Source organism: Salvelinus alpinus, chromosome 18 (genome assembly GCF_045679555.1).
Source record: "Salvelinus alpinus chromosome 18, SLU_Salpinus.1, whole genome shotgun sequence".
NCBI lineage: Eukaryota > Metazoa > Chordata > Actinopteri > Salmoniformes > Salmonidae > Salvelinus > Salvelinus alpinus.
The window spans coordinates 5,769,814-5,786,726 of record NC_092103.1 but is presented as its reverse complement, the minus strand read 5'-3'; the positions used below and the strand labels follow the sequence as shown (position 1 = coordinate 5,786,726).

General features: G+C 44.4%; 1 protein-coding gene across 2 annotated transcripts in view; it reads right to left on the bottom strand.

Moving 5' to 3' along the window:
- The window catches only part of nop14 (NOP14 nucleolar protein homolog (yeast)), a 32,491-nt gene that overhangs the window by 4,826 nt on the left and 10,752 nt on the right, over window positions 1-16,913 (bottom strand). For both annotated transcript variants that reach the window (XM_071349831.1, XM_071349830.1), the window contains exons 14-16: window positions 8,130-8,283; window positions 6,206-6,365; window positions 2,483-2,630 (exon numbers count right to left, since the gene is read on the bottom strand). In XM_071349831.1, coding sequence (XP_071205932.1) covers window positions 2,483-2,630; window positions 6,206-6,365; window positions 8,130-8,283 — 462 coding nt within the window. The remainder of the gene's footprint in view (window positions 1-2,482; window positions 2,631-6,205; window positions 6,366-8,129; window positions 8,284-16,913) is intronic.

Genomic DNA, 16,913 nt, shown 5'->3' with positions numbered 1-16,913 from the left:
CCCCCATCTTCCTCTGTTCAGTGTCAGTTCTTTTGCACACCTTTTCTTTTTATTGGCCAGTCTGAGATATGGCTTTTTCTTTGCAACTCTGCCAAGAAGGCCAGCATCCCGGATTCGCCTCTTCACTGTTGACGTTCAGACTGGTGTTTTGCAGGTACTATTTAATGAAGCTGCCAGTTGAGGCGTCTGTTTCTCAAACTAGACACTAATGTACTTGTCCTCTTGTTCAGTTGTGCACTGGGGCATCCCACTCTTTCTATTCTGGTTAGAGCCAATTTGAGTAGTACACAGCGTTGTATGAGATCTTCAGTTACTTGGCAACTTCTCACATGGAATAGCCTTCATTTCTCAGAACAAGAATAGACTGACGAGTTTCAGAAGGAAGTTGTTTCTGGCCATTTTGAGCCTGTCATCGAACCCACAAATGCTGATGCTCCAGATAGTCAACTAGTCTAAAGAAGGCCAGGTTAATTGCTTCTTTAAATCAGAACAACAGTTTTCAGCTGTGCTAACATAACTGCAAAAGGGTTTTCTAATGATCAATTAGCCTTTTAAAATGATAAACTTGGATTAGCTAAAACAACGTGCCATTGGAACACAGGAGTGGTGGTTGCTGATAATGGGCTTCTGTACACCTATGTATACATTACATAACAAATCTGCAGTTTCTGGCTACAAGTCATTTACAACATTAACAATGTCTACACTGTATTTCTGATCAATTTGATGTTATTTTAATGGACATTTTTGTGTTGCTTTTCTTTCAAAAACAAGGACATTTCTAAGTGAACCCAAACTTTTGAACAGTTGTGTGAGATATATATGCAACATGTAAAGTGTTGAACTGAAAATACAAGATCCCTGAAAAGTGGTGTATGGAAATTATTTCACTCAAATTTGGTGCCCAAATTTGTTTACATCCCTGTAAGTGAGCATTTCTCCTTTGCCAAGATAATCCATCCATCTGACAGATGTGGCATATCAAGAAGTTGATTAAACAGCACGATCATTACACATATGCACCTTGTGCTGGGGGAACAATAATAGGCTACTCTAAAATTTGCAGTTGTGTCCCACAACACAATGCCACAGATGTCAAGTTGAGGAAGCGTGCAATTGGCATGCTGCCAGCAGGAAAGTCCACTAGAGCTGTTGCCGGAGAATTTATTGTTAATTTCTCTACCATAAAGTTGTTTTAGAGAATTTGGCAGTATGTCCAACCGGTCTCACAACGTGTAAGCACACCAGCCCAGGATCTCCACATCCAGCTTCTTCACCTGCGGATTCGTCAGACCAGCCACCTGGACAGGTGATGAAACTGTGGGTTTGCACAACCAAAGAAATTCTCGACAAACTGTCTCAGGGAAGCTCATCTGCATGCTCGTCGTCCTCACCAAGGTTTTGACCTGACGGCAGTTCTGCTCACCTTCGATGGCCACTGGCACGCTGGAGAAGTGTGCTCTTTACGGATGAATCCCGTTTTCAACTGTACCATGCAGATGGCAGAAAGTGTAAGGCGTTGTGTGAGCGAGCAGTTTGCTGTCAACGTTGTGAACAGAGTGCCCCATGGTGGCAGTGGGGTTATGATATGGGCAGGTATGAGCTATGAAAATCAACAATTGCATTTTAACTATGGCAATTTTAATGCACATAGATACCGTGCCGAGATCCTGAGGGCCATTGTTGTGCCCTCCATCCGCCGCCATGCCCTCACGTTTCAGCATGATAATGCACGGCCTCATGTGGCAAGGATCTGTAGACAATTCCTGGAAGCTGAAAATGTCCCAGTTCTTCCAAGGCCTGCATACTCGCCAGACATGTCAACCACTGAGCACTCTGGACCGACGTGTATGACTGTTTATTATTTCATTTTTTTCTACTCAAACCACCCACGGGCCAGATTGGACCCCCTGCATTAGAATTAGACAAGAAGGATCCATCAAACGTGGTCTCTGACTTGGTCAGACTCGCTTAGGTGGAACAAACTTAAATTTGCACCTATTTATTTGCAATGCTAAATTCAATGTCACTGACAAAACAAAAGGCTGTCAATGTTTTTATTTTTATTTTTACAAACACCCTTTCTGAATTTAAAAGTTACCCAAGAACTAATCTAGTTTTCAAAAGTATTCATATTTTTTCTGATAACATAACTGATTTGTTTTTTGTTGTTGTCATCAGATGTAAAAACTCCAGGGTTCACCACCCAGTGGAAGGCATGTACAGCCATCAACCTCCTTACCGTTACTATTAAATAAGCCTGGTAAGTGTTTCAATGACAGATGAAGGGAATGAACACGCTCAACTAACCTCTTGCAAAAGAAAACTAGTTAAAACAGTGCTTGAATGACTAATTTAACTAATCCCTGATTTTGTAAACCACAACACTTTGGTAATGGTCGTCAAATGTTTCACTGCAGCAACATTTGCCCAGGGCAGCCCAAACTAAGTTGTCTTTGGATGACACTACAGTTCCACTCACCTGCAATGCTGCAGGATACGTTTTGATTGGGAGATGTTTGGAGAGCAGGGTTGCGATTGGCTGAAAGACGTGCGAGTAGGAAGCGAGTTCTCTGTAGAGTGAAGAGCAGCGCTTCAGCAGGTCCATACAGGTGGCCACAGCAGACAGTCTGGGGTGGGGTGGGGGGGGCATCATTAGGACAGAAGAAACTGGTTAAATGACCACACTCGGACCCACAGACACACGTGCAAAAACACACATGGACACACACTGACCCTGTTTATTATCTATGCATAGTCACTTAAATAACTATACCTACCTGTAAATTTTACCTCAATTAACCTGTGCCCACAACCATCGACTCGGTACCGGTACCCCCAGTACATAAACCTCGCTACTGTTATTTTACTGCTGCTCTTTAAATGATTTGTTATTTACTTATCTATTTTTTACCTAACACTTACTTTCCGTAACTATTGTTGGTTAAGGGCTTGTAAGTAAGCATTTCACTGTAAGGTCTACACCTGTATTTGGCACAAGTGACATAACATTATATTCGATACAGCCACATACAATGACCCACTCATAGGGAATGTTGAGATATCAGACACACACCCTATTCACCTGGGGTGAAGTCTAAGTGTGTGTCCCGTCCACTACCCAACAGGGTCATACGGTTTCTCTCTAGTCTCCACGCATGAAGCCTGGAAGCTGACACAGCGTTCTTAACTACCATGGCACCGAGACACTTCACACACACTCACTCAACCATGCATCTGTCTTTGTAAGCCCCACAAGAATATCTTCCTGTGAAAACCAGAAAGCTTTATCAGCAATGACTTCATATGGGCAGTGGCTATGATGGGTGTAGATCGTTTGTGGTATCAATCAACTGATTTAAAAACAGGAAGGTAGGTGCAAGTCTAATTACTGCTCAAATAAACTAACAAAACTTGAGCATCGCTGGAAAGACCTGAAAATAGCTGTGCACACACCCGCTCCCCAAGAATGGGAGAATCTCCCCAAATACTTGTGCCCCAAAAAATTGTTGTGCCAAGCTTGTACCGTCATATCCAAGAAGACTCAAGGTTGTAATCGCTGCCAAAGGTGCGTCAACAAAGTACTAGGTAAAGGGTTTGAATATTTAGGTAATTGTGTTACTTCTGGGTAAAAAAAATACAAATAAAATTAGCAAAAACATTTGATACATTTTAAGGCTGTAACGTAACAAAATGTGGAAAAAGTGAAGGGGTCTGAATACTTTCCGAATGCACTGTACAGCCTATTGGCGCACCTGATCTCACACGCCCAACTAGGACAGGAGGTGCTACTGAGCTTGACGCAGCGAATGATGTGTGAATAGTGCGACAAAGAGGTGCTTTTAATACAGTTGATTGGCTAACGCATAGCCTACAAAACAGAAAGATGACTGTTTCCAAGTAGCCTAATAATGTTTCATCCCAAAGTTGCCTGTCTGCGCGTGCTAGTGATGCGCGGATCAGCTGTTTGTTCACCCACACCCACCCACAATTTCTAACTACCCATTCGCGACTGCCTGATATGTGATAGTGGAAATCTGAGCTCTGCACCAGACCCTAACCGGCAAATATAGTAAATGTGTTGTATACTCAGACGGCAAAAATAATTTATTTGACATGTTTTTTCTTTTTTTGTTACGCCTGTTTTCGCTTATCATTTCTGACATTTAGGTAGGCTATGTGTTAGTCAACTTGTCTATAATTAGATCGCCTATATGCTGCTTCTCTTCTGTCATTAATTGTTGCCCTAGAAGACAAAACCATTGCTCACCAGAATGTCATAAATTGACTGAATAAATGCTGCAATCTAGTTGACATTGGTTTGTGTTTTCTTTCATCTCTGCTTCTCTCATAGACATTTAGATGTCTGAGAAAATTATACAACAAAAAAAAAACAGGAAAGATTTCGCCAACATTTTCAAATTACATCAGCTTGACCAGTTTCAAGGAAATTAAACTGTTGAAACAACCCAACATGTTTTTGATAAGATTTCAGTTTGGCTTGGATGCATATTTTGTGGTTGAAATACTATCAGCTTAAATAAATAAATAAATGATCGCTCCTTTACAAACACACTCATTCTTTCAAGATGCAGAAATCATTTCTCCAGAGTAAAAATATACATTTGGTGTATGACTTTATTGTAAGACAAATGCTTTATTCTGCAGGAGTTCATATTATATTAGGGTATGTGAGGTGTTATAGACCTACAGTCAGTGTCCAACATTTCAGTTAGGCTACTCAATTTAACCCATCTGAACAATATAGTTCCCTTGACATGCCATTCTGAAGTCTCCCATCTTGTGACTGTTGAATTTGTATAGCGGCTCACAAACATCACACACGTCCATCAAATCTTTCCCAAACAGACCACTGTTCTGGCCCTCCTATTTATTTCCAACTCTCCGTTTCGCAGCTTTTGTCTTATTGAATTAAACTCCCACATTGTCCTATTTGCCTCAGTGGATCGAAGTTAAGCTCCCAAAAGTAATTTGAAATTGGTGGTTATTTGGCACACTGCAGTTAGGCCCTAAAGCTTAGGTTACGCACTAACTTCAGATAAAAAAAAAATGAAAGAAATGAATTGTGCAACAATTATACATTTAAGGATTTTTTATGCATCGTTCTCTTTATTCAACCCACCGCTACCTACCCGCCCTTCATCCACACAATATTTCATGACCCTAAACCCACCGTCCTGTGGATATAACTGCAGGGACTGCGGGTTATGCCCGTGAGCATCCTGTGGGAATGCAGCCCTCTACAATACTTCCATACCCATAACCGGGAACAAAAGTGATCTATATTGTTCCAGAACAGAACCTTTATTTTAAAAACATGGGAACCGGTTAATAACATTATTTTACGTTCCAGGCCTTTTTTTCCAGCCCCACAAAAAATAAGCAAAAAAGCGCCTATGCAAAGCCCTCCCGCTGTCAACCAGAAACTTCTAGCGCCTGCCTGCCAGCTGAATCTTTGCCAGTGCGTGTAGGGTACCTGACCCTTCTCAGCATAACTGTAGCCTACTGATGTTACAAGCGTGATTCTGCATATACAAGCTTGTTAGCTAGCTAGACAACTGTAGTTTCCAGACATTCTAAGTTCCTGCATAGAAGCTGCTCCTCCGTATGTATAATTCTGCGGGGTTAATTCAGATAATGCAAGTCATCACAAGATGCCAAGCGCGTCAAGCCAAGCCTCCTCTTCCACCCTCTCCCCCCACATGCAAAATTTCAGTTGCATCTCGCGCCGGACACTTGTCTTCCCATCATGCATGTAAACAACTCACTGATCTATAGCGTGCCCGCTCCATATCAAGCTGCTCTTTCCGCAATGCATGGCGGGTGAAGTCATTTAATGTTGAGCCAAATAGTTTTTTAATATTAAACAATTCGTTGGTTTGGTTCAGGACTTACTTGGAAAATAATTTGTTCCAACCCTTGATTTTATGACATAAAAAGAAATAAAAATTACATATAAAATATGTCTTGACTGCGACAAGGGCTCGGGAAATCAGAGTGTCTCGTCTGTTGAATTAACAAAAAAAGCCTATGCCACTGCACAGCCATAGGCTTCTACAAGCAAGCATCGCTGCTTAAGGATCGGACCCTTTAAAAAAATATATATATAAAAAAATAATATATATATAATTTTTTATTTTATTTATTTAAATATAAATAATCGGTGCTCTGCTCTCCGTCTTACCTGTAGTGGTCTGTGTCCAGGTCAGTGGTCAGCTTGAGTGTCTGGGTGGCAGACAGAGGTAGGGTCTTCTTGCTCCATGTCTGGCTGGACTCTGGGTCTGACAGCACCAGCAGGTCACTGACCTTACCGTTCTGCCTGAAGGGTGGCACCACTGAGTAACCTGGCAGGAACACAACACAGCAGCCAGTCATGTTAGGGCCCTAGGTGTCACACTGTCTACGTCAGTGGAGGCTGCTGAACAGCTCTTAATAATGGCTGGAGCGGAGCGAATGGAACGGCATTAAAACACATGGAAACCATGTTTGATGTATTTGACGCCATTCCACTAATTCCGCTCCAGTTATTACCACGAGCCCATCCTCCCCAATTAAGGAGCAACCAACCTCCTGTGGTCTACATGTCAAATAAATAGAGACAGGGCTCCAGTCTTTTACATGACAAATAAACCCACTAGAACAACTACGGAGGAGACATATACTTTTTTAGAAGAACAAGCGAAGTGGAACAAGGCAAACAAAATATGCGTTAACAGCATGACCTATTTAAATTCCACTAAATCAAAATCAGCATCAACGGGAGTTGAGATCTTGACACCTAGCAGAGGTTAGCTTTCATTCTGCCGATGACGACTTGGCATGGCGGTGAAACTATTTCACCGGGCGCCGCTACTGCCATGGTGCCCCGAATGCACTCTACAGCACTGTGCAGTATCATACTGTAGCTGGCAGACACACCGAGGCTATCACAGTACAGACAGACAGGTAGGCAGGCAAACATTTTTGGTTATTTTGTTCATTCGGACCTCTGCCCACATTTATTTGAATACCCGAACTGATATTAGTATTTAACACCAAATCAACATTTATTGGTTGTGTATAGTTTAGAAGACGTTAGCCCCTAACAATGCAGTGAAAAAAATAAAATACATACATACACACACACATATATATATATGTGTGTTTTATGTCGGAACGAATTCAATGAATAACCCAAATAGGACTGTAGCAAAGTATTTCAAATGCAATCTACACAAATATACACTGGATGAATTTACACAAGATACACTAAGAATATGTACAGCAGTAGATATTAGAACGAGCTATGTCAAGAATCCAGTATATAAATAAATGTGGTGAGTTAAAAGTTTAACTAAAATGTACAGTAAGTGGTAGCATGAACTCAGTCGAGAATACAGTATTTAAATACACAGTACAAAACCCCCATGGCAAAATTGATAAAATTGCAGGAAATTAGCACCTGGACCAGAGTCCGCAGCTCTGGTGTCTTAGGCCCTTGATCTTTCTGGCCTTCCTGTTACACTGGGTACTGTAGATGTACTGGAGGGCAGGCAGTGTGCCTCTGATGATACGTTGGGCTGACCGCACCATCCTCTGGAGAGACCTGCGGTTGCTAGGAGTAGAATTGCTGTACCAGGCAGTAATACAGCCTGACAGGATGCTCTCGATGGTGCATTTGTATTGGTTTGTGAGGGTCTTCGGGGCAACGCAGAATTTCTTCAGCCTCCTGAGTTTGAAGAGGCGCCGTTGCACCTTCCCCACACACAGGTCCTCAGGAACTTGGAATATTTTGACTCTCTCCACTGGCAGACACTGTTGATGTGGATGGGGGCGTGCTCACTCTGCTGTCTCCTATAGTCCACGATCATATCCTTTTGTTGACGTTGAGGGAGAAGTTATTTTCCTGGCACCACTCTGCCAGGGCTCTCACCTCCTCTCGGTAGGTTGTCTCGTCATGGTTGGTAAATCGGACTTACCACTGTTGTATAGTCAGCAAACTTGATGATTGAGTTGGAGGTGTGCATGGTCCTACAGTCATGTGTGAACAGGAAGTGCAGGAAATAGGAAATAACCAGTTGGGCCTAGTTAATGAGGAGATATGACAGTATTAAACAGAAAGACCGTACCTGGAGAGGTCTTATATTGCACGGCCAGGTGGAGTACTCCCAACAGGAAGTTGATGAGCTCAGGACAGAACCTCTTGGAGAAGGAGACGTACTCCACAGCCAGACAGCACAACACCAGGCCTGATGTCACATCCTCCAATGACATCACGGGACACTGATGACGTCACACAAAACACACAGGGAAAACAGGTCCAAGTTAGGCAGAAATCACTGCCTCAAACTACTTTGCCTACTAAACATAGTACACAAGCATTTATACACACACACACACACACACACACTAACAATCTTGAGAAAGGGACAATAATGTATCTAACGTGCTTTCAATCCTATTTCCTTGTGACACTTCTGTGCAGCCTCCGCTTTTTCTCAAAGCCATTAGCTTCATCTAGCTAGCCAGTCTGCTTTCTTTTTCTAGTGTGTGTGTGTGTGTGAGAGAACGCATGTCTGCGCGCGAATCCCGCTGAGAAAGTAACTCAGAGGTTCTCTAGCCTGTTTTCACCATTCACACAGCTACAAACTCATTGTTGGCGTGTAGAAGTTACATAATAATACGTCTTCATCTTTCCCCCTGGCTGGGTTTGCGTCGACATCACTAGCATACTCAACACTAAGAAAGGACATGACTCCACGGGTCAAAAGCTTAGTGAAAATGCGGGCACGTGGCGACAGAAACAGTGTGTATGCAGGTTCCTTTCCATTGAGCAACATCTGGAGCTGAGCTATCTACATAAACACCATGCTTAAACAAAAGGGTTGGTGGCAGGAAGGAAGGATAAAGCCCTCTTCCGCAGACCTGGGTTCAACTACTACTTGAAACCTTTCAAATTTGAATCCAAGAATGGCGTAGCAGTCGGATGTGTCTTTGTCCTGTCTTGTCCCGTGTAAATAGTATTCGTATTTTTCGTATACATTTCGTATTTATTTTAATTTCACTTTCCATCTAGGAACTGAATATACATTCCTACATTCCGCCTCACCCAATGTGGTACGGACCTGCTATTTTTTATATACTTTTGAACCGTAACCCCAATCAGAAGCTAGCCAGATAACTAGCTACTAGCTAGTAGTCAGTTAGCCACTGCTGCGGTCTTCGCCCTTAACTCGGACACAGCCAGCTTCAATACCGGGCCGATACCTGCCAGTCTGCAAGCGCGATATCAACCCAGAGCATATAGGACTGCTTTTTCTCTACCACATCACCGGATTCCTGACGCAAGCTCTGGACAATTACACCGTATTATCACAGCTAGCTAGCTGCAACCGAGTGGCTACTACTGGCTAACACCTCTGTCCCGAAGCAAGCACCAGTTAGCCTTGAGCTAGCCTCGAGCTAGGCCCATCTGCCGGCTAGCTGCAGCGCGATATCAACCCAGAGCATATAGGACTGCTTTTTCTCTACCACATCACCGGATTCCTGACGCAAGCTCTGGACAATTACACCGTATCATCACAGCTAGCTAGCTGCAACCGAGTGGCTACTACTGGCTAACACCTCTGTCCCGAAGCAAGCACCAGTTAGCCTTGAGCTAGCCTCGAGCTAGGCCCATCTGCCGGCTAGCTGCAAGCGCGATATCAACCCAGAGCATATAGGACTGCTTTTTCTCTACCACATCACCGGATTCCTGACGCAAGCTCTGGACAATTACACCGTATCATCACAGCTAGCTAGCTGCAACCGAGTGGCTACTACTGGCTAACACCTCTGTCCCGAAGCAAGCACCAGTTAGCCTTGAGCTAGCCTCGATCTGCCGGCTAGCTGAAGAGCTAGTGCCACTGCCACGAAGCTAGCACCAGTTAGCAAACACTATTCTACAATTCACAACCTCTCTTTCGCCATCGCCATCTGGCTTGGATTCTCTGTCGACACAACCACGTCTGAGCAGACCCCCTCCGTCTGAGCAGACCACCCCCCGGGCTACTAACTTTACACGCCGCGTGCTAGCTTAGTGGAGGCCTCCTCTGCTCCATCTACGGCTGCCCCCTGGACACTATGATCACTTGGCTACATAGCTGATGCATGCTTGACTGTCCATTAATTCACGGTACTCCATTCTGTTTATTTGTGTCTTATCTGTCGGCTCTGTGCTTTAACTCAGGATCTGTGTGTAGTTAATCCGACCCTCTCTGCCTAGTCATCGCCATTTTTTACCTGTTGTTGCTGTGTCAGACTAGCACCCTGTTATTGCTGCTGTTATCTTACCTGTTGTTTTAGCTAGCTCTCCCAATCAAGACCTGCAATCACTTTATGCCTTATTGTATGTCTCTCTCAAATATCAATATGCCTTGCATACTGTTGTTCAGGCTAGTTTTCATTGTCATTGTTTTGGTTTGCAATGGACCCTGTAGTTCCACTCTCCGTACCTCTGATACCCCCTTTGTCCCACCCCCCACACATGCGGTGACCTCACCCATTGAGACCAGCATGTCCAGAGATACAACCTCTCTTATCATCACCCAGTGCCTGGGCTTGCCTCCGCTGTACCCGCGCCCCTCCATACCCCTGTCTGCACATTATGCCCAGACTCTATTCTACCACGCCCATAAATCTGCTCCTTTTATTCTTTGTCCCCAACGCTCTAGGCGACCAGTTTTGATAGCCTTTAGCCGCACCCTCATCCTACTACTCCTCTGTTCCTCGGGTGATGTGGAGGTAAACCCAGGCCCTGCATGTCCCCAGTCACCCTCATTTGTTGACTTCTGCGATCGAAAAAGCCTTGGCCTCATGCATGTCAACATCAGAAGCCTCCTCCCTAAGTTTGCCTTACTCACCGCTTTAGCACACTCTGCCAATCCTGATGTCCTTGCCGTGTCCGAATCCTGGCTTAGGAAGGCCACCAAAAATTCTGAGATTTCCATACCCAACTATAACACTTTCCGTCAAGATAGAACTGCCAAAGGGGGAGGAGTTGCAATCTACTGCAGAGATAGCCTGCAAAGTTCTGTCATACTTTCCAGGTCTATGCCCAAACAGTTCGAACTTCTAATTTTAAAAATTAATCTCTCCAGAAATAAGTCTCTCACTGTTGCCGCCTGCTACCGACCCCCCTCAGCTCCCAGCTGTGCCCTGGACACCATCTGTGAATTGATCGCTCCCCATCTAGCTTCAGAGTTTGTTCTGTTAGGTGACCTAAACTGGGATATGCTTAACACCCCGGCAGTCCTACAATCCAAGCTTGATGCCCTCAATCTCACACAAATCATCAAGGAACCCACCAGGTACAACCCTAAATCCGTAAACATGGGCACCCTAATAGACATTATCCTGACCAACCTGCCCTCCAAATACACCTCTGCTGTCTTCAATCAAGATCTCAGCGATCACTGCCTCATTGCCTGTATCCGCCACGGGTCCGCGGTCAAACGACCACCCCTCATCACTGTCAAACGCTCCCTAAAACACTTCTGCGAGCAGGCCTTTCTAATCGACCTGGCCCGGGTACCCTGGAAGGATATTGACCTCATCCCGTCAGTTGAGGATGCCTGGTCATTCTTTAAATGTTACTTCCTCACCATATTAGACAAGCATGCTCCGTTCAAAAAATGCAGAACCAAGAACAGATATAGCCCTTGGTTCACTCCAGACCTGACTGCCCTCGACCAGCACAAAAACATCCTGTGGCGAACTGCAATAGCATCGAAGAGCCCCCGCGATATGCAACTGTTCAGGGAAGTCAGGAACCAATACACGCAGTCAGTCAGGAAAGCAAAGGCCAGCTTTTTCAAGCAGAAATTCGCATCCTGTAGCTCTAACTCCAAAAAGTTCTGGGATACTGTAAAGTCCATGGAGAACAAGAGCACCTCCTCCCAGCTGCCCACTGCACTGAGGCTAGGTAACACGGTCACCACCGATAAATCCGTGATAATCGAAGACTTCAACAAGCATTTCTCAATGGCTGGCCATGCCTTCTTCCTGGCGACTCCAACCTTGGCCAACAGCCCCGCCCCCCCCGCTGCTACTCGCCCAAGCCTCCCCAGCTTCTCCTTTACCCAAATCCAGATAGCAGATGTTCTGAAAGAGCTGGAAAACCTGGACCCATACAAATCAGCTGGGCTTGACAATCTGGACCCCCTATTTCTGAAACTGTCCGCCGCCATTGTCGCACCCCCTATTACCAGCCTGTTCAACCTCTCCTTCGTATCATCTGAGATCCCCAAGGATTGGAAAGCTGCCGCGGTCATCCCCCTCTTCAAAGGGGGAGACACCCTGGACCCAAACTGTTACAGACCTATATCCATCCTGCCCTGCCTATCTAAGGTCTTCGAAAGCCAAGTCAACAAACAGATCACTGACCATCTCGAATCCCACCGTACCTTCTCCGCTGTGCAATCCGGTTTCCGAGCCGGTCACGGATGCACCTCAGCCACGCTCAAGGTACTAAACGACATCATAACCGCCATCGATAAAAGACATTACTGTGCAGCCGTCTTCATCGACCTGGCCAAGGCTTTCGACTCTGTCAATCACCATATTCTTATCGGCAGACTCAGTAGCCTCGGTTTTCCTAATGACTGCCTTGCCTGGTTCACCAACTACTTTGCAGACAGAGTTCAGTGTGTCAAATCGGAGGGCATGTTGTCCGGTCCTCTGGCAGCCTCTATGGGGGTACCACAGGGTTCAATTCTCGGGCCGACTCTTTTCTCTGTATACATCAATGATGTTGCTCTTGCTGCGGGCGATTCCCTGATCCACCTCTACGCAGACGACACCATTCTATATACTTCCGGCCCTTCCTTGGACACTGTGCTATCTAACCTCCAAACGAGCTTCAATGCCATACAACACTCCTTCCGTGGCCTCCAACTGCTCTTAAACGCTAGTAAAACCAAATGCATGCTTTTCAACCGTTCGCTGCCTGCACCCGCACGCCCGACTAGCATCACCACCCTGGACGGTTCCGACCTAGAATATGTGGACATCTATAAGTACCTAGGTGTCTGGCTAGACTGCAAACTCTCCTTCCAGACTCATATCAAACATCTCCAATCCAAAATCAAATCAAGAATCGGCTTTCTATTCCGCAACAAAGCCTCCTTCACTCACGCCGCCAAACTTACCCTAGTAAAACTGACTATCCTGCCGATCCTCGACTTCGGCGATGTCATCTACAAAATAGCTTCCAACACTCTACTCAGCAAACTGGATGCAGTTTATCACAGTGCCATTCGTTTTGTTACTAAAGCACCTTATACGACCCACCACTGCGACCTGTATGCCCTAGTCGGCTGGCCCTCGCTACATGTTCGTCGTCAGACCCACTGGCTCCAGGTCATCTACAAGGCTATGCTAGGTAAAGTGCCGCCTTATCTCAGTTCACTGGTCACGATGGCTACACCCACCCGCAGCACGCGCTCCAGCAGGTGTATCTCACTGATCATCCCTAAAGCTAAAACCTAATTTGGACGCCTTTCCTTCCAGTTCTCTGCTGCCTGCGACTGGAACGAATTGCAAAAATCTCTGAAGTTGGAGACTTTTATCTCCCTCAACAACTTTAAAAATCTGCTATCCGAGCAGCTAACCGATCGCTGCAGCTGTACATAGTCCATCTGTAAACTACCCACCCAATTTACCTACCTCACCCCCCATACTGCTTTTATTTATTTACTTTTCTGCTCTTTTGCACACCAGTACCAATATCTCTTCTTGCACATGATTATCTGATGATTTATCACTCCAGTGTTAATCTGCTAAATTGTAATTATTCGATTTATTGCCTACCTCATGCCTTTTGCACACATTGTATATAGATTCTCTTTTTTTCTACCATGTTATTGACTTGTTTATTGTTTACTCCATGTGTAACTCTGTGTTGTCTGTTCACACTGCTATGCTTTATCTTGGCCAGGTCGCAGTTGCAAATGAGAACTTGTTCTCAACTAGCCTACCTGGTTAAATAAAGGTGAAATAAAAAAAATAAAAAAATAAAATACGTTGAGCATTTGCTCTAACCTGCCTGGAGTGCCAGATTGGCAGGGTTAGCAGTTTTGGGAATATTCTAATGGTCCTTTAAGACAGCCAAGCTAAATACAGCACAGTTAAAGTATTTGAAATGACTTCAAATAGTATCTCAACCCAGGTCTGGTTTAGCGAAAGAAGAGCTCCAACCCACTTCAACAGAGCGATTGGAAGCACGAGGGAAAAAAAGAGGTTGATTCAAAAGTTATAGGAGATTGAGATGAAGGGATGATGAAATCCTACAAAAAAAAGACATGGACAGGAGGGATTAGTTGAGAACAGAGAGAGAAGAATAATAGAAAGAGATGGTGAAGTATTTGTTATAGAGTAGACGGAGGAGACTGACTGACAGGTCCGTTGGCTTGTTGTGAGGTAGGGCTGTCTACGACCCCAACAAAAACTTGGTCGACTGAAAGTTGCCTGTTCTTTTTCCCCAATTGATTGGTCGGAATTTTTTTAACGTGTATTTTTCTATATATTAGGTTTGGGTAAAGTTTATTGTGTTTCAATAAAATCAACTATAGGAATTGAACTTGTCTGACGCTTTAAGCTTACAGTTTGCTGAAATAAGACAAATGCCTCAAGAGGGTGCCAGAGATCTAGATACCAAACAACAAAAAACCTTGACCTGGCACAACTATTCTCCTACTGCTCCTGCTGGCTTTTGCAAATTCTGCCATTACTCTCCTGAAGTTGCCGGTAATAGAATACACGGGGAGTCGGCAACCTTTCTCGTGTGGAATGCCAACTTATCTTACCATTTTCACCAATCTGCATGACAGTTAAGGTTTCCACATGCACATTCAGGAAAAAGATACATTTAAACTTATAATAACATCTTCATATCTCAATCTAAAATCAATCCAAATCTAAATGAAAATTAAACCCAAAAAGTTACTTTCATTGCCATAAACCAACATAGCTACAACAGCATTCTGCAGCGATACGCCATCCCATCTGGTTTGCACTTAGTGGGACTATCATTTGTTTTTCAACAGGACAATGACCCAACAACCTCCAGGCTGTGTAAGCGCTATTTGACCAAGGAGAGTAATGAGTACTGTATCAGATGACCTGGCCTCCACAATCACCTGACCTCAACCCAATTGAGATGGTTCGGGATGAGTTGAACCGCAGAGTGAAGGAAAAGCAGCCAACAAGTGCTGAGCATATGTGGGAACTCCTTCAAGACTGTTGGAAACGCATTCCAGGTGAATGCTGGTTGAGAGAAAGCCAAGAGTGTGCAAATCTTTCAAGGCAAAGGGTGGCTATTTGATATAAAATATATTCTGATTTGTTTAAAGCTTTTTTAGTTAAAACATGATTCCATATGTATTATTTCATATTTTTGATGTCTTCACTAATATTCTACAATGTAGAAAATAGTAAAATAAAGAAAAACCCTTGAATGAGTGGGTGTTTTAAAACGTTTGACCGGTAGTGAGTGTGAGAGTGTGTGTGTGTGTACACTGCATTCAGAAAGTACTCAGATCCCTCGACTTTTCCACATTGTTATTCTAAAATTGATTAAATTGCTTTATCCCCTCTCAATCTAGACAATAACCCATAACGACAAAGAAAAAAAATAATTATGTTTGCAAATATATTACATTTGCAAAACTGAAATACCACATTTAGATAAGTATTCAGACCCATTACTCAGCATTTGTCGAAGCACCTTTGGCAGCGATTACGGCCTTGAGTCTTCTTGGGAATGACATTTATTTGGGGAGTTTCTCCAATTCTTCTCTGCAGATCCTCTCAAGCTCTGACAGGTTAGATGGGGAGCGTCGCTGCACAGCTATTTTGAGGTCTCTCCAGAGATGTTCGATTGGGTTCAAGTCTGGGCTCCGGCTGGGCCACTCAAGGACATTCAGAGACTGCATTGTCTTGGCTATGTGCTTAGGGTCATAGTCCTGTTGGAAGGTGAAAGTCTGAGGTCCTGAGCAGGTTTTCATCAAGGAACTCTGTACTTTGCTCCGTTCATCTTTCTCTCGATACCGACTAGTCTCCCAGTCCCTGCCGCTGAAAAACATCCCCACAGCATGATGCTGCTACCCCCATGCTTCACCGTAGGGATGGTGCCTGGTTTCCTCTAGACGTGACACTTGGCATTCAGGCCAAATAGTTCAATCTTGGTTTCATCAGACCAGAGAATCTGGTTTCTCCTGGTCTGAGAGTCCTTTAGGTTCCTTTTGGCAAACTCCAAGTGGGCTGTCATGTGCCTTTTACTGAGGAGTGGCTTGCGTCTGGTCACCACCATAAAGGCCTGATTGGTGGAGTTCTGCAGAGATGGTTGTCATTCTGGAAGGTTCTCCCATCTCCACAGAGGATCTCTGGAGCTCTGTCAGAGTGACCATTGGGTTCTTGGTCACCAACCTGACCAAGGCACTTCCACGACTGTTCAGTTTGGCCGGGCGGCCCGCTCCAGGAAAAGTCTTCTTCCATTTAAGAATGATGGAGGCCACTGTGTTCTTGGGGACCTTAAATACTGCAAACAATTTTAGCTACCCTACCCCAGAACTGTGCTGACACAATCCTGTCTCTCTCGGAGCTCTGAGGACAATTCCGTCGAGCTCGTGGCTTGGTTTTTGCTCTGAAATGCACTGTCGACTGTGGGACCATATATAGACAGATGTGTGCCTTTCCAAATAATATCCAATCAATTGAACTTACCACAGGTGGACTCCAATAAAGTTGTAGAAACATCTCAAGGATGATCAATGGAAACAGGATGCACCTGAGCTCAATTTTGAGTCTCATAGCAAAGGGTCTGAATACTTATGTAAATAAGGTATCCATTTTTTAAATTTTGAATACATTTACAA